This window comes from Canis lupus, chromosome 20 (genome assembly GCF_048164855.1).
Source record: "Canis lupus baileyi chromosome 20, mCanLup2.hap1, whole genome shotgun sequence".
Classification (NCBI taxonomy): Eukaryota; Metazoa; Chordata; class Mammalia; order Carnivora; family Canidae; genus Canis; species Canis lupus.
The window spans coordinates 25100568-25126815 of NC_132857.1; the positions used below are offsets into that span (position 1 = coordinate 25100568).

The window sequence follows — 26248 nt, forward strand, 5'->3', positions numbered from 1 at the left end:
AGGCAAGCTTGTTTGCATAAAGGAACACATGAGATCAAAATCTTTATTGTTCTGGCATTTTATCTGTGCTAAAAAAAAGCCTCTGAGTATAAGCACGACCACACATACTCCACTATCCATGCAAGGAAAAGATCTCAAACCTCTTCAAAAACTATCTAGTTATGGACATACCCAGTGGATACCTAGACATGGATCTGAATTTCTTTCTGAATGGCAGTGTCACTGACTCACATGCATTATTACTTAATCCTCACAACAAACCTAGAGGGGTTATTGTTCCCATTTTACACGTATAAAACCTGAGACTCAGGAAGGCTAGGTAATTTGCTGAACTTCAGACATCCAGGATCTAACCCCAGGCCTGACCCTAAACCAATATTCTTTCTCATTGGTTTTCAGAAACTAGACAACAGCGGAAGGTGCCCTGCTCCAGCTGCAGGGACTCAGCCAGAAAGACTGGAATACTACATGACTCTACCTGCAAGTTGGGGAAGGAGAATTCAACACTATTTGAGTATTGAGTTGCATTAAATGTTTACTTATACATAGTATTTTTGCTGTATAATAGCATCATGCATTTTCTTCCATCAATGTTTTCTTCTCTCATTCTTTCACTTGTTTTTGTAACTACAAGCTGTGTTGGAATTTGCGCTTCTTTACAGGTTGGAACCAGTTTGAGAAAGGGGAGACAGAAGGCAATTTAAATGTATATTATCATCCAAATGATAGGGTTCCCTAGTAAAGCTGGGTAGAGGCTTAGACCTCATGCAAAAACAGGGTTTGCTACTGCATCTCCATAAACAAGCCATGGGATGGCCAGACAACTGCAGTTGTCCTCACTCAAGCCCACTCCAATAGGGGACCAAGAAACTCTTTAAGTACAAAAGCTCTACACAGCTTCTATAGGTCTTTTAAAAGGTCTGTTCTACATTGTTTGGGATGGTGTGAGAAAGTGAAGAGAGCGACCCCAAATCTCTTCTCCAACACCATGTTCTGTCATCAGGATTGGAGTAGAATCCTGAAGAGGGGAATAACATGTATCCCTCTGAATGTTTGCCAGCTTTTTAATTTTTTAAATATATTACATTGTGGGTTCCACTGGCATCATGTGAGTTGTTTTATTTTTTTTTTCTTTTTTTTTTTTTTTAAATTTATTTATTCATGATAGTCACACGGAGAGAAAGAGAGAGGCAGAGACACAGGCAGAGGGAGAAGCAGGCTCCAAGCACCGGGAGCCCGATGTGGGATTCGATCCCAGGTCTCCAGGATCGCGCCCTGGGCCAAAGGCAGGCGCCAAACCGCTGCGCCACCCAGGGATCCCGTGAGTTGTTTTAAGTAGCATACTCACAGGCATATTTTTTTTTCAGTTTTAGTAATTATGTATGTATTTTCATCTGTAGTCAGAAAGATACCTGTTTTTTTTCCTAACATGTTTTAACACATATTACCCTGAGCAAAGATTGTAAAGTCCATGCTGAATACTTAAAAACATGTATTTGTAGAGAAGTCATGAAGGCGGTGTACACATGATGGAAGGCTGAAAAACAATGTCATAACCCTTTGTACTCAGGCATCAGAAGGGGACCAGGCAGCTGTCCCTCTCAGCCGAGTGGTGCATGCTCAAAGTGCTGCTGTGCTCACACAGTCCCCAAGTCTGCTTCTCCCTACACAGAGTCCTTCTGGGACTTCTTGAAGGGCATTTTGTTTTTTGCCCATACAAGACTAGCACCATGAGTCAGATAGTACTAAGCTGAAAGTTCACTCTCTAATTCTATTTCTTATCTCTAATTATGCCCAGTCATGTCCAAAATAGCTCACCAGACTTTATGAAATGAATACAGAGAACTATATCAATATTAAAATGTCCCAAATTTGAACAATATGAAACTCATTTTTGTTACTCAACTTCCCCACAAACTAAATCCCCTTGCAAATAAAAGCTCTATGAGCTTTTATTTAAAGTCCAAATGCTCTCACTCTCCATTTTATACAATTGGCTCAGTGTCAGCCAGAGGCTTTTACTCAGAGCCAAGGTTCCTATAGCTGCAGCTGTGTCCTGGGATTTCACAGGAATGAGTATAGCTTCTTCAGCCTCTTCAAAGTTGCTTCAAATCTCTAATTAGTTCTAGTCTCCAAGGGGTCAGCAGTCACAAAAGAAACTGTCCACTATAGAAGTTGTCACAAACAAAACTGTGGTACCCCACTTAAGTGACTATGTAATGTCACCTGACACTGCTATCAGAGCACAGCAGATAACTTAGTAGCACCTATGCTTGAGACAGCAAGGACCTGGTCTCAGTCCGGTGGCAAGCCAGCCAGCTGCACCAGCACTGAATCCACGGCCTGTGAATCTGTATGACTGAGCAGAAAGTGCCCATCAATAGTTGTGCTTCCACATATTTAATATAGGTGTTCCTTTGCTTTTGCTGTTGTTATTGTTTTGTTTTGGTCATGTGTCCCGGGTCTCCCATATATATTACCTACTTTCTCTCAGAGAGTGACATTTGAGACATTATTGCCTTCTTCAAAAATGTAGATAGGTATTCTGGTTTCTTCATTTCCTTGTGTCTTGTGTCTCATGTTTTGGCTACTTTGGTACAAGATTGTGAGACCACAAGTCTAGAGAAAACTTCTACTCCCAAATTCTTCCAAGTCTGTTCTCTCTAGAACAGGGAAGTACACTCTCCTCTGTAAATGCATGAGGAATGGGATAATGAACATCACCGTACTCCCTTAGTACTATGTTTAACTTACTAGTATATGACGTTTTACTTATTCTGAAAATGGTAATTGTCATCTCTCTTCCATAGACGTTTCATTCCTACCTAGGCAGGTTGAGTTGGGCCAGGCAAAGCAGTAGTTGGCCAGAATCAAGATTCTAAGAAAATAAAATACTGTGATCACAGTAAGAGGCAATGAGTCAGGATTAGTCTTTTGTCAAGAAGTAAAAGAAGGATAACAAAGTTTAGCAAAACTTTAAGGAGATTCTAGATATCACAGATTAAAATAGTCAAAAGTTAGTATTCCAAAGAGTTGCACCATTGAAAAGATAGAACCCAAGCACAAGCCAAAAAGATTCCAAAAAACTTAAATTCAGGACAGAAACTTTTTTAAAAGCTTTTTTTAAAATTTTTTATTTATTTATGATAGTCACACAGAGAGAGAGAGAGAGGCAGAGACACAGGCAGAGGGAGAGGCAGGCTCCATGCACCGGGAGCCTGACATGGGACTTGATCTCAATTCTCCAGGATCGCGCCCCAGGCAAAAGGCAGGCGCTAAACCGCTGCGCCACCCAGGGATCCCCAGGACAGAAACTTTTCTAGTCTCTCTTATTCCTTCCTGCCTCCATAGGATCGGACTACTGGTGTAAGGAGAGAGATTGCAGATGGGAAGGAAGTGGTGCCAAGAGCTGCAGCTGCAAAAAGTCGAGTTGGTTTTGTTTCTTCTAACTTTTCAACTTAAAATTAATACATACACACATTTTAAAAATCAAGCAGTAGAGAATGATACCAAGTGAAAAGTAAATTCTCAGCCTGAACTTGTTCCCCGACTCATTTCCAGCTCCCTGTTTTTAAGTATTTTCTGTTCTCCTGGTGGTTATCACAGTACCTCTGAAATATATGTTAATACTTGATTTCTCCTTTTATCTTGTTTATCAACTTTAGATAGCATCTATTGGAAGATGAGAAACTTATTTCTTTGATCCATCCATGTCTATGTTTTTCCAGTTACATTGCTTTGATATTTCTGGTGATTATCATTTTAAAGAGTATACTTAAACTCTATTTTGTTACATCAATTTTAGACTGTATATAATTGATTTCTTGCTATATAAATAAATAGGTGAGAAAAATCTGTGACATTATCTTCCATATCTCTCTGCTGCTTTAATATTCAGACTTCCATTGTTTCATATTATCAGTGTTACTATTAGTCAGATTCTCTTTTACAGTTGTTGTCTTCCAAGCTTTGTTTGTATGTTGATTCTACAAATTAAAATAGCATTTCCGTTATTCCAATGATTAAATTACTCCTTACTGAAGGACTAAATAGCTCTAGTTATTGAGAAAAAAAAGGGTAACCTTAGGTCAGGAAAACTGAAAGATGAATGTTCCAAGTGTCAAGGTCAAATGGGATTCCTTGAACTCAATCTTCAAGACTTTCTATTAAATTCAATTTGGTCGATGATACCTTTATTTTATTTTATTAATTTTTTTTATTTATTTATGATAGTCACAGAGAGAGAGAGAGAGAGAGAGGGGCAGAGACACAGGCAGAGGGAGAAGCAGGCTCCATGCACCGGGAGCCCGACGTGGGACTCGATCCCGGGTCTCCAGGATCGCGCCCTGGGCCAAAGGCAGGCGCCAAACCGCTGTGCCACCCAGGGATCCCCCGATGATACCTTTAATATACAAGAAATATTTATCTGCCTTTGTTCTTATTTCATAGCCACCTCTTTTTTGGCTTCTTGACTCTAAAGATGTTAGTTGGTTTTGTTTTCTTAATTTTTTTTTCCATTCTCTTGTTTTCCTCAGGAGTCTACTGTTATAATATCTCTTCCACTTGCACCTTTTTTTTTTTTTTTTGGTTTATTCTAAATTTTCTGGGTCTTTTTCCCAAATATGCGAGTGATGAAAAAGGTTCATCAGCACTGGTAGCATGATTTTCCACTGTGGTATTAGACCTCTTTCTTGAATGAAAAGATGGATGGCAGGGTCTTTGTACATATAAGCTAGTAGTACTGTTTTAGGGTACATTTCGGTATTTTGTTCATCATGTATCTTTTGAAAATTGACTTCTTTTATTTTTTTTGAAAATTGACTTCTAAAAATATTAAATTAAAATATCATATCTTATTTACTTAGTTTTTTGGTGCATCTCAAATTTTGTGTGCCTGGTTTCACTCACTGCAGTATCTATCTGCTTTGGGACAAGGACCTGGAAGGTTAAATGTAATTTCCAGATATGGTCAGTAGAGGGCAGCAAAGGGTAGTAGAGTGAATACTCAACTGCCAAGGCCTGGGCAAACCTTTTTTCCCTCTTTATAGAGATCAATTAGTGGTAGTAGAAAATCCAGAGTGCCAGAATCAGGATAGAAATTATCCATAATACTGATCCAGGATGGGTATCAAGCTTAGAAGGCAGTGGAAATGTTTAGTCACACATTCATAGCCTGGTATCTATCAAAGAGATGTGAACCACTGGACATTAGGAGGGGAATCATTAGACTTTCACAGTCCTGACTCTTACTCCCAGCCTGCCTAAAACCTAAGATCTCGTTCTGTAAAGTCCCAGGAGTCTCCTATCCACATTGAGAGCTTTGCAAATTTCCTGTCTGACAGTCAGTTCATGGTACCAGCAGTGGCTCTGGGTTCCACAACCAGCCATTCCTGAGAGAAGAGACAGAGTGGGACATGGGCACCATACATAAACACTGACAGTTGATGAAAAACTCACTTATGTGTCAGTTAAATAATTTGGGAGCCAACCTAAATGGGATGTGGCTTAAAATACATTTTCTTTCCTCTTCCAGAACGGACACATTCTTTAGGCAAGGAAAAATTATAGGACTTTGAAATTAGACAAACTTGACGCTATGAATTATTAGGTATGTGGTTTTCAGTGCCTTAACTTTACTAAACTTCAGTTTCTCCAACTATAAAGTGGAAATAATGATTCTTACCTCACAAACCTGCTGCAAGGAAATGAGATAATGTCCATAAACTGCCTGGCAAAGAACTTGGCAATTTGTAGTTACTCAATTGGCATTACTACAATCTCCCCCTATCTTTGGTCATGGAGAATACCCATGATATTGTTACTATTTCTGAATAAAAAGTCTCATTGTCTCCTATAAGCATAACTAAATCATTTGAAGGATTACTCTGTTAGATATCATACTAAGATTTCTGCGGTATGATCTCATTTAATTCTCATAACAGCCCTATGAAGCAGGTGCTTTTATCACCATCCTGATTTTATAAATGACAAGTGAGGCTTCAGAAGTGTAACTAGTTTACCCAGTGTCATGTAGGTAGTAAATTATGAGGAAGGATTAAAACTACATAATTTGATTCCCGACCTCGTGCTCTTGCCATTACATAATGTTTTCTGATGTACACATGTAATCAAAGATTTAAAATTTTAAGCGAAGAAATCAAAGAAGAAGTTTAAAAATAATTGGAGACCAATGAAAATGAAAACACAATGGTCCAAAAACTTTGGAATCCAGCAAAATCTGTTCTAAGAGGGAACCTTAGAGCAATCCAGCCCTACCTCAAGAAGCAAGAAAAATATCAAACAACCTAACCTTACACTAAAGAAGCTGGAAAAAGAAGAACAAATAAAACCTCAAACCAGCAGAAGAAATAAAATAATAAAGATTAGAGCAGAAATAAATGAAATAGAACAAAAAAAACACACCAAGGTACAATCAATCAGATGAATGAAACCAGGAGCTGGATCTTTAAAAAGATCAACAAAATTGATGAACCTTTAGCCAGACTCATAAAAAAACAGAGAGAGAGGGGACCCCTGGGTGGCTCAGTGATTGAGCATCTGCCTTCAGCTCAGGGCATGATCCCAGAGACCCAGGATTGAGTTCCACATTGGGCTCCTTGCATGGAGCCTGCTTCTCCTTCTGCCTGTGTCTCTGCCTCTGTCTCTGTCATGGATAAATAAAATCCTTAAAAATAAGACAGAGAGGGCGAGAGAGAGGACTCAAGATTATAAATGAAAAGGATTTCTGTACATGTCTTTTGCCCATTTCATTATTGGATTCTTTGTTTCTTTGGTGTTGAGTTTAATACATTCTTTATAGATCTTGGACACTAGATATCTGATATCTGATATGTCATTTGCAAATATCTTCTCCCATTCTGTAAGTTGTCTTGTAGTTTTGTTGACTGTATCCTTTGCTGTGCAAAAGCTTCTTATCTTGATGAAGTCCCAACAGTTCATTTTTGCTTTTGTTTCTTTTACCTTTGTGGATGTATCTTGCAAGAAGTTAGTGTGGCCAAGTTCAAAAAGGGTGTTTCCTGTGTTCTCCTCTAGGGTTTTGATGGAATCTTGCCTCACATTTAGATCTTTCATTCATTTTGAGTTTATCTTTGTGTATGGTGCAAGAGAGTGGTCTAGTTTCATTCTTCTGCATGTGGATGTCCAATTTTCCCAGCACCATTAATTGAAGAGACTGTCTTTCTTCCAGTGGATAGTCTTTCCTCCTTTATCGAATATTAGTTGGCCACAAAGTTGAGGGTACAATTCTGGATTCTCTATTCTGTTCCATTGATCAATGTGTCTGTTTTTGTGCCAGGACCACACTGTCTTGATGACCACAGCTTTGTAGTACAACCCAAGAATTCTCACAGAGGAAACATAGACATGGCCAACAAGCACATGAGAAAATGCTCTGCATCACTCGACATCAGGGAAATACAAATCAAAACCACAATGAGATCCCACCTTACACCAGTGAGAATGGGGAAAATTAACAAGGCAGGAAACCACACATGTTGGAGAGGATGCAGAGAAAGGGGAACCCTCTTACACTGTTGGTGGGAATGTGAAATGGTGTAGCCACTCTGGAAAACTGTGTGGAGGTTCCTCAAAGAGTTAAAAATAGACCTGCCCTACGACCCAGCAATTGCACTGCTGGGGATTTACCTCAGAGATGCAGATGCAATGAAACACCAGGACACCTGCACCCCGATGTTTCTAGCAGCAATGTCCACAATAGCCAAACTGTGGAAGGAGCCTCGGTGTCCATTGAAAGATGAATGGATAAAGAAGGTGTGGTTTATGTATACAATGGAATATTACTCAGCCATTAGAAATGACAGATACCCACCATTTGCTTCGACATGGATGGAACTGGAGGGTATTATGCTGAGTGAAGTAAGTCAAGCGGAGAAGGACAAACATTATATGGTCTCATTCATTTGGGGAATATAAATAATAGTGAAAGGGAATAGAAGGGAAGGGAGAAGAAATGGGTAGGAAATATCAGAAAGGGAGACAGAACATGAAGACTCCTAACTCTGGGAAATGAATAGGGATGGTGGAATGGGGGGTGGGTAGCGGGTGGGGGTGACTGGGTGGTGGGCACTGAGGGGGGAACTTGACAGGATGAGCACTGGGTGTTATTCTGTATGTTGGCAAATTGAACACCAATAAAAATAAATTTATTTTAAAAAGAAATGAAAGAGGAGAAATAACAACACCACAAAAATATAAAGGATTTTAAGAGAATATTATGAAAAAATTATATGCAAACTAATTGGACAACCTAGAAGAAATGGGTAAATTCTTAGAGACATATAACCTCTCAAAGATGAGTTGGGAAAAAATAGAAAATTTGAAAAGACTGATTATCAGCAATGAAATCAAATCAGTAATCAAAAAACTACCAAAAAACAGATGGCTTCACAGGTAAATTTTACCAAAGATTAAGGGACACCTGGGTGGTTCAGCAGTTGATCATCTGCCTTCAGGTCCTGATCCCAGAGTCCTGAGATCGAGTCCCACATTGGGCTCCTTCCATGGGGCCTGCTTCTCCTTCTGCCTGTGTCTCTGCCTCTGTCTTTCTCTGTCATGGATAAATAAATAAAATCCTTAAAAAAAATTTTTACCAAACATATAAAGAAGAGTTAACACCTACTTTTCTCAAACTACTTCAAAAAACAAAGAATGAAAGCTTCTATGTATTCTATGAAGTCAGCATTACCCTGATACCAAAACCAGATAAAGACACTACAGAGAGAGAGAAAGATAGAGAGAGAGAGAACTACAGGCCAATATCTCTGATTAACATACATGCAAAAATCCTCAACAAAGTATTAGCCAACCAAATCCACCAATACATTAAAAAAGTCATTTACCATGATCAAGTGGGATTTATTCTTAGTATGCAAATGTGATTCAATATTCACAAATCCATTAACATCATACATATCATCAACAAGAGAAGGGTAAAAAACCATGATCATCTTAATAGGTGCAGAAAAGCATTTAAAAGTACAACATCCATTCATGATACAAACTCAACAAAGTAGGTTTAGAAGGAACATACCTCAACAGAATGAAGACCTTATGTGAAAAACTACAGCTAATGTCATACTCAATGGTGAAAAAGTGAGAGCTTCACCCCAAGATCAAGAACAAAACAAGGATTTCCACCCTCACTACTTTTATTCAGCATAGTACTGGAAGTCCTAGCCCCAGCAATCATACAAGAAAAAGCAATAAATGGCATCCAAATGGGTAAGGAAGAGGTAAAACTTTCACTATTTGCAGGTGCCATGATACTATATGTAGAAAACCCTCAGGATTCTACCAAAAATGGACTAGAACTGATAAATGAGTTCAGGAAAGTCACAGGATACAAACCAATATACAGAAATCCACTGCATTTCTATACACTAATAATGAAGAGAAAAAAAGAAATTAAGAAACAGTCCCATTAACAATTGTACCAAAAATAATAAGATACCTAGAAATAAGCTGAAACAAGGGAGTGAAAGACATTATATATATATATATATCAATTTTTTTCACCAATGTTTTATAGTTTTTCAGTATATAAAACATTGGTGAAAAAAATTGAAGACAACACAAATGGAAAAATATTCCATGCTTATTGATGAGAGAACAAGTATTAATAAAATGTTCCATACTCAAAATAATCTACAGATTTGATGGAATCCCTATCAAAGTACTAATAGTATTTTCACAGAACTAAAACAAGTAATTCATAAGCATGTATGGAACCACAAAGACCCCAAATAGCCAAAGCAATCTTGAAAAAGAAAAAAACTGGAGGTATCACAGTCCCAGATTTCAAGATCTATTACAAAGCTGTAATAATCAAAACAGTATGGTATTGACAAAAATGGACAATAGATCAATAATACGGTATTACTGGCATAAAGATCACCTTAGAGTATCTCTTTTATTTGATATTTAGGGTGAAAACATAGGTGTTTGGTGAAATAGATGAAAACAGACCCGGGCAGCCCGGGTGGCTCAGCGGTTTAGCGCTGCCTTCAGCCCAGGGCATGATCCTGGAGAACCGGGATCGAGTCCCACATCGGGCTCCCTGTATGGAGCCTGCTTCTCCCTCTGCCCCTCTCTCTCTCTCTCTCTCTCTCATTCTGTGTCTCTCATGAATAAATACATAAATAAAGTCTTTAAAAAAGAAAAAAGACCCCATCATTATTATTCTATTTAGAGCTCATTCATCAAATTAAAATAAATCACAATGGTATTATGGAAGAAATTAAGCTTTAGCTATTACTGCAAAGGTAACTGTGACCTGGTAAAAGAAGCTCCCTTTATCTTTCTCAGACAAACTTTTCTCTCCTTTGCTTTACTACAAGGAGAAGATACTATCAAACACTGTATCTTTCTCAATTAATTCCTTAAAACCAGTGACTCACAATCCTGGTTACATGTAAGAATCACTCAGAGAGCTTTTTCCAGATCTGATGAATCAGAACCTCTGGGGGAGGCAGTTTCAGAATGAGTGCCTGAAAAGCCTCCCAAGTGAGTCTGATGCATATCAGAATTGATCAACAGGACGAGATTCTAAAAGGAGAGAAGTTTTCCCGGCCTCTAAATCTCTAACCTCTCTGAAGGGAGATGCAGAGAATGGAACATAATCTGAGAATTGGGGAAGGTACAGAGATAAGTCTGCCTATATTTTTTACCTGAAATAGATTATTTTTTACCTGAAATAGATTTTGACAGGTACTTGATGGGAGGCCAGAAAGTGTTGCCCAATGAGCCTCCATGGTACTAAATATAGTCAAGCATGGCCAGACTAGCACTTGTCCTTTAAAAATGGTGAGAAAGGGGTGCCTGGTGGCTTACTTGGTTAAGTTTCTGACTCTTGATTTCGGCTCAGGGTTATGATCTCAGGATCATGAGACAGAGCCACAGGTCAGAATCCACACTCAGCACCATTTGTGCTTCTTTCTCTCTCTCTCTCTCTCTCTCTCTCTCTGCCCCCACCTCTTGTGCACATGCACTGTCTCTTTATCTCTCTCTCTCTCTCAAATACATAAAATATTTTTTAAAAAATGAATAAAAGTGGTGAGAAGCCTGGAGGCCACTATCTACATGCCACTTCTGTGTTAGTTTGGTTTTAAGATGAGAAGCCTTAATAAAGTCTAAAAGGACTACCAGGACTTGTGCTCTCACCTCTACCTAATTTACAGGCCAATTTCACTCTCCTGTACCTTCTGCCTGTGTCTCCAATCCAGCAAAGTCTTCCATGTTTCTGAAACATCAGTTAGTCACATTCTGTCCCTTCAACTGACAAATGTATCTTCCCTCCCTTCCTTCCTCTTTCTCTCTTCTAAGTAATCCCAAGTTATTCTTTAAAGGTCATTTCAAATGAGCTCGTCAAAGAAGCCTTCCTCTCCATAATTGAAATCAGGTGTCAAGCCCCTCCCTAAATTTCTCACCTCAATCTTTAATTTTCCTCTGCAGTACTTTCCAGAGGCTGTGTTAGGCAGTTATTGATGACATTCTCTGTTTAATATCTGTCTTCCCCCCTCCTCACTTAAATCCTGGTTTTGTGAGAGTTGGGCCTGGCTCCCTGTTGCCCAGACCTATCAAGTGCCTTTCTCCTAGTACAGGTTCAAACACTATCCGTTGAATGAATAAAGTAAATAAGAGAAAGACTATTTTATGTCATGCCTTTTTCCCTGTCCATCCCTGCCAGAAAACTATTTCATTCACTTGTTCAATACAGAATTTTTTAATTCCTCCGATGTGCCAATGTTTGTGAGAATTTAATGATAAGTCAGACATAGACTCCTTCCTTGAGGTCCATAGAGTCTAGTAGGGCATAAAAGATAGGTTTTCACATGCCTGTTACAGGAGCCTGTAAGGGAAACCACAAACGTTGTCTGTAGGATCAAATTTCTGTCCTCCACAGTTGTCAAAGAAAGACACTGTCCATGGTGGGAAGAGTGGGGATGGGGGGCCCTCGCAGGAGGCTGTGTGACCTCCTGAGTCAGTTGGATTTGAATCCTTCATATTATGTCACGGCTGCTTGGATTCAGAGTCCAACCTGTATGCGCAGGAGCCTCCTCATGTAAAACCATCAGTTTCCTAGTGGAAAGGGAACACTGTCTTCATGTAACATGTTTTTAACAGGCTCCTGTAGGTGCTTTGACACTGAAAGAGATGTCCAGGTGGCAAATCAATGGTTAGTATCACTAACCATTAGGGAAATGCAAGTGAAATCCACAGTGAGATATCACACTACACAGCTATCAGAATAGCTAAAATAAAAAATGACAACACCAAATGTTCGTGTGGATGAGGGGAAACTGAATGACTCACACAGTACTGGGGAGAATGTGAAATGGCACAGCCATTCTGGAAAACAGTTGGACAGTTCCTAAGAAATAAAAAATAAAACTATAAAAAAACAAAAAACAAAAACAAAAACAAAAAAACATACCTAGCATATGACCTGGCTCTTCCCATCCTGGGTATTTAGCCCAGAGAAGTGAAGACTTCACGCTGACACAAAAACCTGTACACAGATGTTTATAGTAGCTTTATTAGTGACAGCCAAAACCTGCAGACACTTCGAACTCCTTCAACAGGTAGTTAAGCAAACTGTGATACATCCATATCATGATGTACTACTAAGGGACACCAGGAAATGAACTGTGAATACTTGCAGCCATCTAGATGAATCTCCAGTTACATCAAATGGGAAAAAGGAAATCCCCAAATTTCACAAACTATGTGATCCCATCTGTATAACATTCTTGAAATGGCAACATTATACACATGGTGAACAGATTTGTGATTGCCAGGGATTAAAGAGGTGGTGGAGGGGGAAAGAAATTTGTGTGGTTGTAATCGGGGAATAGGAAGGACCCTTGTGGTGATGCAAGTGTCTCTGGAAGACTCCATCTGTTAAAAAACTGATGTCATCTCTCTGTGTTATTTATTACAGCTGCAAATGAATCTACAGTTATCTCAAAATAAAATGATTACTTTTAAAAAGTCAAAACTTGGAGGCCAAGATAAGGAAACCAGTATGTCAGTTTGGCAGTTACAACATGAGCTTTGAATATGTGACATCATAATGGCAGTGACCGCGGACCGCTGCGGAATCTTCAGGCTTCAAGCATTTGACAGTACTCTGCCAAGTGCTGTAGACTCACTCGATTTCCCGTCCCGCGAATTGAAGAGAAAAGGATGTTCCCGTCAATCAGAAAGCACGCTGAGCTTACAGGTGGACATTCAAGGCTTCAGCGCATGAGGTAGTCTTCTGATCCACTATTTCTGACCATCCAAACAGACCGGCAATAACAGGAACTGTTCTTTTCTTTTGTTTCCTCTAATACATAGAAACTAATTAGTAACTCCAGCACCAGCTTCCTGAAAAGCTGCTCCTGTTCATAAGATTCAGTGCTGCTGAGCAGAAGGGAGCAGGCTTTATACATCCTTGGGGGAGGCGGAGACACTTTCTTGGCTCCATGAGAGAGCCAACTCTCTCTCTCTGTGAGACAGTTTTCAGTGGGTCTATGAAAATACCTGTCCTAGTTATGAAAGAATTTTTACACTCTGCTCAATTGAGTTGTTTTATTACCTATTTTGACCAGGAAGTCCTGTCAGAGCTCAGCCAAGTAATAGCTAAACTCTTGTGTTCAGAAACTTTCTGAGGTTTCCAATATTTTTGTTGATCTTTGAGAATTTTTACCCCAATTTTGAATATTGAATTAGATAAGATGGGGGTCAACTTCCAGGATCTTCAGTTATCTTCATTTTATCTTAACATAAATATTATTATATTTATATTATATTATATTTTATAATATATTATTAAATATATTATTATATATTTTATATTAGGCCACAAGTTGTCCTGTTTGTTGTTGTTGTTCATTCTCCTTCTTGTAATCTGCTCTACCTTTGGCTTCTTGGCTCTCGCCTACCTAATGGCTCACAATTAGCTCTGCAGCTTTCTCCACCACACCTCTAAGTGTTGGCATGCCCAAGGGCTTTGTCCTTGAAACTGTCCTCCCTCTGCATCAGTTTCCCAAGTGACCTCACCTCTTTCTATAGCTTTCTGTAACTCAGGGATCCTTGATTCTGAGCTCTGGAGCTCTGCTTTGGGGGTTGAGACTACATTTTAGTGTTGTGTGAACCTTGAAACTTGGCATTAAACTATATTGTGTATTTGACCAGTAACTAACTGCTCTGTGTTTGATGTCTTGCAGGAAGAGCTCGTCTGTGGAGGTGGACACCCACAGCGAAAGCACTACATCATCTGAGGGTGCCACTCGTACCTTGCTCATCCATGGCCCCGTTGAGCTCAAGAAAGGCTGGAGGAGGCAGAAGTGGCAGCTTTTCTTGTACAGCGATTTATTACTGATGTCTAATACCAAGTAGGTGTACCATGTTTCATGCTCTTGTGAATCTCAAAAAAATTGCATTCCCATTAACCCTTACTATACGAAAACATAACATTTTTTCCCTTTTGTGTTTGCCAATGCTTGAGTCCTTCATTCCATGAGTACTTCTGGAGGTCTTGTTTTGTGTCATGTCCCTGCAGCAAATACAATTGACAATGTGACAGACCAATGTCTCTCCTGCCTGGGACTTACAAATGATAAAATAAGAGGGGGAATGATAATGATTAGTGCTGCTGATAGAAGGTGGATAGGGGGCTGTGCGGAGAGGGTGGGAACGTGTTAGAGAGGAATAGTCTAGGAGGGCCTCTCTGAGGTGGAGCATTAAAACCAAATCTATGAGAGGAGAAGCAGCCACATTCCCAGACAATGTGCCTGAGCCATCGAGGCTGAGGGACTTGCAGGTCTACGTGGGTACAACCTGACCCTCAGAGAGAGGGGCTCAGGGAAGCCTGATTTGACTAGAGCCCAGAGCATAGGCCATGCTATCAGATATGATACTATGCTCAGGGGTCTAGTCACACAGGGTCTTCACAGGCCATGGTAAAAAAGTGGAAATATTTTGCCAAAGGATTTGTAATTAGGGGACTGACCAAATCTGATTTATATTTCCAGCAAATTTTTCTGACTGTTGCTAGATAATAGATGGATGGGTAAGCAAGAGTGGAATCAGAGAGAGTAGTTAGGGGAGGCAATAGTCCTGATGGATGGTATCAGGGCTCTATCTTAGCAGTTTAGTAAAAAGGAAAGATGGAGCAGGGTAGCCCGGGTGGCTCAGGGGTTTAGCTTCGCCTTTAGCTCAGGGCATGATCCTGGAGACCCAGGATTGAGTCCCACATCAGGCTCTCTGCAGGGAGCCTACTTCTCCCTCTGCCTGTGTCTCTGTTTTTCTCTCTCTCCTCTCTGTGTTTCTCATGAATAAATAAATAAATCTTTTAAAAAAAAGATGGAGCAGATAGATGGAATGTAGGAGAAAGAATTGACTGTGTGCATTTTCCTCTCAACCCTGAACACAAATGCATTGAATATCCAGTCTAGAACATGATGATTGCTCAATAAACGTGTGGGAGCAGGTCATGGAAGGTCACCTGTTTACTTACTCCATCTCTGTTTGCATTATTCACAAAACGTGGAAGACCAAGAACACTCCCACAAACAAAATATCAAGAAGTTTTTTGGTCATGAGAAAAAACTAACTCCCTCTTTTTTTTTACTGCTTTCACCCTAGATCTCAGTTATGCCATGTCATAGGTACGACATGCTAGTAATAATTTGGCAAAATGATATACTCATCTGAGTTACATTAATAACAATTTATCAGGGGCTTACTACATGTCAGATATTATGCTAAAAACTTTATGTACCTAATTTTGTCCAACCTTACAATGACCCTGTGAGATGGGAGTATTTTTATATTGGAGAACCTTGATGCTCAGAGGTCTAATGGATCTGCCCAGGTTACCATATTAGTAATGGACAGAGTCTACATTTGAAATCAGGTCTATTTATTTCAAAGCACAGGCTTTTATTCACTATGTGATGCTACCATTTCTATTCTCTCTTTTTTCCTGAATTTCATACAACATTCCATGAACACCTAGATTCTTTCATTATTGAAATCAACCCTTCCTTTACATTGAGTGAACAACTAACTCCAATCTGCTTGGTAAGAAATAGATCAGAATGCTTAGTGAATTGAAAAATGAAGCAAGTATAGCTATCAAAAAAATCAGAGTCAAAGATAGTAGTAAAATATATTTGAGACTAGGGAAATTGCCCATAGATGTAACCTTGAAGGTGGTGATGTCATAAGGAGGACAAAGAGAAAAGGAATGTCCAGGCCTTGGCATGAGGTCCATATGAAAGACTCTCTTCCTCCTGATAGAAGGCCAAGTCATTATTTTAAAAATGCAGACTAGTTACCATTCTCTTTATTTAACCAAGGTGAGTATGGGAGACCAAAATATGTGGGATGCATACTGGGAACCACACTAGGAACATCACAGATGCCTCACCCACCTGGGTTTCTCAGTGATTGAGCATCTGCCTTTGGCTCAGGTCGTGATCCCTGGGTCCTGGGATCGAGTCCCACATCGGGTTCCCCACAGGGAGCCTGCTTCACCCTCTGCCTATGTCTCTGCCTTTCTCTGTGTATCTCTCATGAATAAAGAAAATATTTCTCACAGCCCTCCAAGGCCCATATTTTTTATCATCCACAGGCTGCAGAGATGAAAATGGGAACAGAGGAAGTCTCAGAAATGGTCCAGTCATACATAGGGAAATCATGCAAGAGATTCCAACCCAGGCCTGCCTTCATCAGAAGGCCATGTTCTTCCTTCCATACCATGTTGTACCCTTCCATCCTTAGCCCAAGAGACATGCTAACAAATAGCAAACTCATTTCCTGGTTCTTAGGACCTTGCAGACCACTCATATTCAATTTACAAGGGGAATATGTTCTTCTTCTTTTCTTTTATCTTTGTAATTATTATAGCATTAGGGACAGGAGAAGACTTTCCTTTTCTTACTAGAACTATTTATTGTCCTGGGTGCTGCTTACCTCTCAGCCGGTTTTACAGAGCCTATGATGTTCTACTAAAAAGATTTTTATAAAAAGATAGTGTTGTTTTTCCACTAGAGAGTTGCATCTATTGAAGGGCTGAATTTTTATTTCGAATGGTTCATTACGACAAAACAAGTTGAACATTTTTCATCTTTCACATATTGCTTTTGAGATATGTCCTTATGTCTACTCAAGGGTTTTTATGTGACAAAATCTTTATCAATTTATTTGTTAATGTTCTTTGAAAGAGACTCAGTTCCCAAAAGATTATCTTATATACTTTATATTATACATTGGTAATATTAGAAAATGTAAGTGATCACAGGCATGTTAATTTCATATTTAACCCAAGGTCTTTGATATAGAGAGAACACAGATTTTTAGAATTCCGAGTTCGGGATATCATCATGGTCAGGTTCTGGTAAGAGCTCTTTTTCTGCTTGCACGCGGCTGCCTTCTCACTGTGTACCCCAAGGCATGTCCTCAATGCATGTATGTACACACATACAGATCTCTCCCACTTCTTACAAGACCATCCATCTTACTGGATTAGGACCTGACCTTGATGATCCCATTTAAACTTAATTACCTTCAAAAGCTCTAGCTCCAAACATGATGATACTGGCAGAGAGGGCTTTATGGTAAGAAGGTGGGAAAGCAGTGGGAGGGAGACACAATTTCATCCATAGCAGTAGCAAGCAGCACTTAATGCTTGCCACAATCTTTAGAAAACTACTATGAGATCATTCCCATAGTAAATATTTTGGTATATTTTTGATCACTGTTAATATGAAAAAATTTACCTTTTTTTCTAGAAGGAAAAAACTAAGAAGAAATAGCCCCTGAAATAAAAAAACATATTTCATCCCTGTCATGCCTTGGTCTTACATGGAGGAATCAATACCCTCAATCAATCTATTCAAATGAATAATCTGAGTTTAGTGCCTAATTTTTCCAATTAGCCATAAAAAAGGGGGTAGGCTGACCCAGGTTCCATTTTACCTCAGCTCACCCTCAGGCTTCAGCTGGAGACTCTCTCATCTTTAGGTTGACACTACAGAATTTAACAGAAATTGAATAGTTGATTAATTTCTACCTATTTTTCAGTCAGAATTAGTGAATTTTGGCTTGTGTGTAATAATGAGGGGAATTAAATGTTTGTTTCTTCACAAAGAAATTCTATTTCTCTTGTTGTACAAGATGTTACTAATAGTGAAAATTGGGGATTTTTCTCACTTCTTTCATACACTAGAAACTTGTGTTCACAAGAATTGAAGTCAAATGGAATCTTCCTTATCATTTTTGGTATTCATTAGAATACTAAATAAGTTATTTTTCAAATAAAAATTACTTTAAAAATTAAAGTACTTTAAAGTACTTTAAAAATTAAAATAAAAATTACTTTATTTTTAAGAACAGTATCTACTTGGGGCCCTTGGGTGACTCAGTGGTTGAGTGTCTGCGTTTGGCTTAGGTCATGATCCCGGGGTCCTGGGATCAAGTCCCTCACCAGGCTCCCCAGAGGGAGCCTGCTTCTTCCTCTGCCTATGTCTTTGCCTTCTCTCTCTCTGTGCCTCTCGTGAATAAATAAAAGAAATCTTTAAAAAAGAAAGAAGAGTATCTATTTGATAAAATATTAAGATATTTGTACTAGTAGAAACCCGTGAAGAATTTAGAAAAAGGGACTGAACTTAGCTCACACCCTCTTTAGACATCACATTCCTCATCATTAGTTATTTTTTTAATTTATTTTTTATTGGTGTTCAATTTACTAACATACAGAATAACCCCCAGTGCCCGTCACCCATTCACTCCCACCCCCCGCCCTCCTCCCCTTCTACCACCCCTAGTTCATTTCCCAGAGTTAGCAGTCTTTACGTTCTGTCTCCCTTTCTCATATTTCCCACACATTTCTTCTCCCTTCCCTTATATTCCCTTTCACTATTATTTATATTCCCCAAATGAATGAGAACATATAATGTTTGTCCTTCTCCGACTGACTGACTTCACTCAGCATAATACCCTCCAGTTCCATCCACATTGAAGCAAATGGTGGGTATTTGTCATTTCTAATGGCTGAGTAATATTCCATTGTATACATAAACCACATCTTCTTTATCCATTCACCTTTCGTTGGACGCCGAGGCTCCTTCCACAGTTTGGCTATAGTGGCCATTGCTGCTATAAACATCGGGGTGCAGGTGTCCCGGCGTTTCATTGCATTTGTATCTTTGGGGTAAATCCCCAACAGTGCAATTGCTGGGTCGTAGGGCAGGTATATTTTTAACTGTTTGAGGAACCTCCACACAGTTTTCCAGAGTGGCTGCACCAGTTCACATTCCCACCAACAGTGTATGAGGGTTCCCTTTTCTCCGCATCCTCTCCAACATTTGTTGTTTCCTGCCTTGTTAATTTTCCCCATTCTCACTGGTGTGAGGTGGTGTATCATTGGTGATTTGTATTTCCCTGATGGCAAGTGATGCAGAGCATTTTCTCATATGCATGTTGGCCATGTCTATGTCTTCCTCTGTGAGATTTCTGTTCATGTCTTTTGCCCATTTCATGATTGGATTGTTTGTTTCTTTGGTGTTGAGTTTAATAAGTTATTAAGGAATGTAGAAATGAAATAAAAAATGAATTTAATTTGGTCAAAAGATGAAGATGACTATTAACTCACTGTCGTGAAATGACGAATAGTTACAGAATAGACTATGACCCCTGCTCCCAACATTTGTAAGAGAATGCCTCTATCTTAGAACAGAGGATATCTCCCTAGAATTCTGCAAAACTCCCCAGTTCACTGGGGCTTACCTTTTGGCATAAAGATTAAGGTAGTGGAAAGCAAGAAGGACATCATGTTAATACAACTATAATAAATGACTATTTTTAGAAATAAAAACTGCAGTTCTCCTCCTCTTCTTCTTAAGTCAGTTTACAGTAGATTATCGCTTTCTAATTTCTGCTGAGATAATCCAGTTGGGTCAGTGATTGAGAGTAAAGAAACACAGTAAGACCTTAGAAGAATCTATTGAAGTATAAAGCTTTGTTGTAACACGTTTTAAATATTTCCAAGCTAGCAACTGGCTTTATTAATATAATGCCTTGAGATTTATCCTCTCACTCCCAATATAAATCCCATGAGAAAGCTGGGCTGATGGCTCTGGGGACAGAAATGAGGCTGAGGGTAGGAAAGATGAAAAGGTTACTTCACGGTCAAGTGGTTACAAACATGGGCTTATGAGTTAGGCTGTCTGGGTTCAAACCCTGTCTCCTGCATTTGACAATTTATTTAAACTTTCTGTGAGTTTCCTTATTTGTAAAATGGAGCTAATAGAGACCATCTAGTGTAGTTGCTTGAGGATTAAATTTTTATATTTATATTTATAAAATATTTAGAACAGAGCTTGGCATATGATAAGTGTTCAAAACGTTATAGGAGAGTAGAAACCACACTCTGGGCTCTAGGATCGTTCCTTGGTTCAACTAATCCTGGTGCTTTATTGAACTAAGGTTATTGGATGGCTTTTTCCAGGTCAATGTATTTGGAAGTTTCCACACAGGATCTTAGGTGTCTGTATATACACAGATACCTATATTAGAAAGAAAAAAATCTGTAAAAACAAGCAGATACCTGTCTATCATTCCCCTTGGGCATATATTTTTGACATGACAATGCCTTTTGAATTACTATCTAGAAAAATGATTTTATCTGTTAATTGACTATGTTCCATAAAAATCTTCAAGCACATAGATACAGGCACTTGGCTGTAATGTTGAAATAAAAAAATGTTGAAATAAAAAAATATGGAAAGATATTGGTATCCATCATATTTATATTCATTGTGTCCTAAGCTTTGAATCTACATTATCCTTCAAGTGGGCTTCCTAAAAGATTATTTTTATTTCATAAATCCCACTGAAGAGTTTTAGCTCTAATTTTTCCATGAATCAGTGGAGTCATAGGGATTTTTGCACATGAGGTGTCTTTCATCTCAGTTTAGTTCAGTGTTTTCCACATGTGTTTCTGAATACTAAGGAGTTCCAGAGTGGAGGATCCAAGTTCCCCAGGCATTCCTTATAGGACTTGTAACTGTTTAAATCTCAAGCCCACCTGCGAGTCAAAGTTGTGAATTAACCAAATTAATCAATTAATTAATCAACCAAAATAAATCAATGGTGGTTTTTATCTTTGAGGTCAAAGAAGATTAGGCAGAAATTATCAAAAACCCATTTCACCCCTTCTTACCCCTCAGAGAAATGGGAAGTATCCATGACTTACATATAAGACCTCCGAACCACTGATCTTGGATTGATTGATGGACAGATGGATGGATGGATGGATGGATGGATGATTTTTCAGTTGGGCTCAGTCTGTAGGCTAACAATTTTTTTGTTTTAGCCAGAATCTATGGGAAAATGGTATGGACAAAATTTTAAGAAAGCAAATTGAAAATAACCTATGCTTTAAGGGCTAGAAAATATTTTTTAAATTAAGGTTGAAAGTAACTTTTAAATCTTTCTGATCCAAGCTTGTTTTTTTTTGTTTTGATTTCATCTCTCTCCCTCACACTCTTTAAAAGATTTATTTGTTTGTTTGTTTGTTTGTTTGTTTATTTATTTATTTATTTATTTATTTATTTATTTATTTTAGAGAGAGAGCAAGCATGAGTGGGGGGAGTGGCAGAGGGAGAGAGGAAGCCGACTCCTCATTGAGTGGTGAGCCCTACACAGGTGCATGATCTCAAGAGCCTGAGATTGTGGCCCAAGCCAAAACCAAGAGTTGGATGCTTAACTGACTGAGCCACCCAGGTGCCCTTGGTTTGTCTCTCTTAAGAAAAAAATTGTATAACTATTTTTATAAGTCATGTATCATGTACCTTTGTTCAGCCCCTCAAACACTTTTTGAAGTATGCAAGTCATAAATGAATAATTAACTGCAATAATAGCCATAAAATTATGTGTAATAGGTAACAAATCCAGCAATAGCAAATGAATTAATGGTTTTCCTACAAAGCTCTAAAATATACAGTGGTTACTCAACACTCACCATTCAAAAATATGGCTATTTGCTGCCATTAGAGTGTTTTCAGTTTTCCAAGCCAGAATTTGCTCAACACACACATTGCAAAGGCCCATCTAACCATTTGCTGTGTGTGCACAGAGGGTAATAGAGATGTGGGAGACCTGATTTGCCCCGGAGCAGTGAGAACTGGTCTCTAATGAACACAGCTGTTCCCATAACATTTTGAAATGAACTAACAGAGGTCATGTTTGGGATCTTTCTAGGTATAAGAAAAACTTTAAGATAAAAAAGAAAATACCACTGAACACCATGTGGATTGCCAACTGCATGGATACAGTGGGAGATGCCAACATCAGTTCTGGGAGGTCCTTTGTGTTGGGCTGGCCCACGGTAAACTTTGTGGCCACCTTCAGGTAAGACCGATGCCTTGGTGTCCTGTATCTACATGGCTTGAAAAGGATAACATTGAAATCTATTGTCTACCAAGCTGGTGACTCACTTTTTGACCTCCCATGACACTTGTTTTGCCTTGTACTTGGCCTAAGAAGGTGCTTATATCCACATGGAAACAAGTAGATAATGTATAGTGGGAACTACTGGAGTAATTTCCTTCAGTTTTGATCAATGGTTTTTCAAATGGGCTCTAGTAGCCACTTGAGGAGTTAGGAGTTCTAGTTCTGTGGAAGGAGAATCAACAGAGTGAGGTTCAAGGTCTCCTCTCCAAGATCCTGCCCTCTGATTCCCAGGGAGTATCTGCATTTTTAAATCACCGGAATAGATTTCTTGAGCAAGTACTATTAAAGGGTCCAATTAAATTTGAAAAATTGCTTTTACACTCCCAAGTTAATTCCCTTAACATCAGTATGTAATTATACAAATAAATTGATCATGCCGTTGGATACTAGGTTGCCTGAATTGCTGTGTACAGATTATCTTAGTTGGTGACGATCTAAAACAAAATATGATTCCATTGAGTAGAGTTTAGTTGTGTAAGACACATTTTTAGGCTGACAAGAGGATGGGGAATGTGGATCTCGACCCTGGATATCCTGAGCAGACACCTCTGAGTTTACAGGGATCATGCCACACTTGCATCTCTGTTTGAAACATCCACACCCCAAGCCTCATTCCTGTTTTATGCGGTTGTACTTAACACACTGCTTTCTTCTCCTCACCCCACTCCACCAAAATCTCACAGGTCATCATAAATGTAAGACAACAAAAATCTTTACAAGTTGTTAATTTATTAATCCTATAATGCAGCTGTTGAATTAATGAAAAATTTTCAAATCTTATTAGGAAGAAACATGTATTTATATCCTCTCTGCAGGTCTTCTTTTGCATAAAGATCATCAGTTCCCATTGCTTAATATCTTCTCCAGGTTGCAAGTGGAAGGAAAGAGTTTCAAATGGGAATTTTAAAAAAAAGGGAATATATAAAGTGTTTGGTAGGGGAGTGTCCAAAAAAAAAATTTCCCCCTAATAGGAGGAAAATGTGGAAGCCATTTAACTATTAGTTAAAAAGGCTGTATAAATAGATAGAAGGCACATATAACAACATCTGGCACCTAATGCTTTTGTTATTGATTATTATTACTGTTCTGCGGATTGGCATGAGTAACTAGAAGCTGTGTCTATGCACCTAGGCAGGTTGGGACACTAAATGGGCATTCTACTTTCTTGATGCGACAGGTCCTGAAATGGTGATGGAGAGGGTGGGGAGTAGTGTTGCTGGTAGAATTATAGAATGTGACAGCCACTGTAGACAGTTTGATGGCTCCTCAATAAGTGAAACACAATTACATATGACCTCCAGACACATATCCAAGAGAAAGGAAAATATATGTCCATGCAAAAATTAATACACAAACGTTTGGGGGATCCCTGGGTGGCGCAGCGGTTTGGCGCCTGCCTTTGGCCCAGGGCGCGATCCTGGAGACCTGGGATCGAATCCCACGTCGGGCTCCCGGTGCATGGAGCCTGCTTCTCCCTCTGCCTATGTCTCTGCCTCTCTCTCTCTCTGTGTGACTATCATAAATAAATAAAAATTAAAAAAAAATACACAAACGTTTGTAGCAGTATTGTTGACAATAGTAAAAGAAAGAAAGATAGAAGGAAAGAAAGAAAGAAAGAAAGAAAGAAAGAAAGAAAGAAAGAAAGAAAGAAAGAATAAAGAAAAAGAAACCAAGTGTATATCAACAAATATACAAAATGTGGAACAGGAGCTAGGGACAGGAGGGAAGGGAGAGTGACTGCTTAATAGACACATGTTTGCTTTGGGGTGATAAACATGTTCAGTCACGATGGTTGCACAGAACGATGAATATACTAAAGGTCACTAATGGTCAATTTTCTTTTATGTGTAATTTACCACAACCAAAAAAATGCTGGTAAGTGATAAGCCCACATGTGAATGAGCCTTAAGACATTTGCAACTTTGGATATTAAATGCTGTGAAAATTTTAGCAGAGAACATACTGATCTTTAGTAATTTTGCATCAGGGGATTGATCTTTCTCAGAAGATCACAGTGATGAAGAATACGGTTTTTAGGAACTAATTTAACATATTACAATCTGCCATATGTATAAAGAAATAAAAATATTACAGGTGTTTTTTTCTGAAAAAGATATTCTTGTTTCTGAGCCAAGACAGTTCCATCAAATTGCTAAATTTCTTAAATGTGATTTAATTTGAATGGTAATATTCTTTATATCCGAATAGCCCTTGCAGCTGCAGGAACACTCTGAGCTATAATTAACCTTTTTCCAGTTCTGGAAACTAAATATCAAAGTGGTTAACAACATGCCCGTGATCACATAGCTTGCATCACATAGTCACAATTAAGTTTTCAGATTTGAAATCAACTTTTCTTCCTCTTTAGGATCTACTTCCCATTGCTTTAATAGAGTCCACCAAAAGCCCAACTCTAAGGGGAGTACAATTTACACATCCACATCCCTTAACAACGGGCTCCTGATATTTTTAATCTGGAATGGTGATCTTAATATGTTAGTAGGAGTATTGTACGTTCCTCAATTTTTTTCTTCTCATTTTTTAAATTGCAGTTCTTCAGAACAAAAGGAAAAATGGCGTTCTTACCTTCAAAGGTATTTTGTCAATGTATTATTATAAGTCTTTAACCCATGATGGAAAAAATGTAGATCTCTTCAAAGCAGTGCCCCCAAACTATGTTCCCTTCCCTTAGTAGAAATTGTTACACTATCCTCCAATGATTTCTTATTTAATTGTACCCTGGCCATTACTACAAATAACCTGCTCTCCTTTACATGCATATATTGCTTATTTTTTATGAAATTCTGGTTATCACTCTCATCTTCCCCCGCTCTCCAACCTCATGATTATAGCTAACATTATTCTCAAAACATATATTAAATTTCCATAAGTGCAGTTTACCCTACCGAGTAATGCTGAAAGCAACTTCTAATTCCTACATTTGAAGGTGCTAGTATGCCCTCTGGTCTAGCTAGGCAGGAAAGCTTTGGTGACTGGATCTGCTGGTCAAATCTCACATGACGAGAGTGATCCATTGTTTTCCGAGTCACAGCTTATTTTCCTGAAATATTTTTGCATGTTTCCTTCTGACCCAAAATTTGGTTTTGCTGAGCTTATTTATATGCATTTAAAAATAACAAAGTACGTTGAAAACATGATCAACATAAATTGATTGGAAAGTAAGGTAATTTATCCTACTCTATTTTGGGTTACTATCAAATTCGATTAGGTACATCATGCTAGCCAAAGAGAAGGAGCAGCCAAAAAGCATTCTCCTCAAAATCTTCACTGAGAACATCAAGAACTGTGCCTGTGTGAGTATTTTTAAGACCAACAATTAAATTCTGAGTTCCTAATTCTGACTGAATGAAAAAGATGGAGATAGAGGTGGAGACACAGAGAGGGAGGAAGCAGTGAGTTGGGGAGAGAAGAAAGAGAGAGCAAAAGGTAGGAAGAGAGAGAGAATATTTAGAAAAGTACCATGAGGAAAAATGTATTTTCCCCCTCTCCATGTACTGCTTTATAGACCTAAAAACTGCGTCCTAGGTAATATGAAGCAAGAGGAATACATACTACAGTGCTTAAGCAAGGAAAGAGTATCGGATGTTAAGTGTCTATAACATTTCTCTGGATCCTTCTAATTGCTTATAGTGGCTTGTAATACAGTGATTTAGAATCAACCATTTTTTCCCCAGTGGCCACCACT

General features: G+C 38.7%; 1 protein-coding gene across 15 annotated transcripts in view; it reads left to right on the forward strand.

Annotated features, from left to right (window-relative positions):
* The window catches only part of LOC140611775 (uncharacterized), a 121684-nt gene that overhangs the window by 16584 nt on the left and 78852 nt on the right, over positions 1 to 26248 (forward strand). For 14 of the 15 annotated variants that reach the window (XR_012012982.1, XR_012012981.1, XM_072788662.1 and 11 more), the window contains 6 exons: positions 400 to 3424; positions 12980 to 13289; positions 14250 to 14417; positions 22291 to 22440; positions 25095 to 25136; positions 25772 to 25856. Coding sequence is in view for 13 of the 15 variants with exons in the window: in XM_072788662.1 (XP_072644763.1) it covers positions 13225 to 13289; positions 14250 to 14417; positions 22291 to 22440; positions 25095 to 25136; positions 25772 to 25856 (510 nt within the window). In the remaining 2 variants the exon portion in view is untranslated. Of the gene's footprint in view, positions 1 to 399; positions 3425 to 12979; positions 13290 to 14249; positions 14418 to 22290; positions 22441 to 25094; positions 25137 to 25771; positions 25857 to 26248 lie in introns of those variants that run through there. The other variant, XM_072788663.1, reaches the window with a different exon arrangement.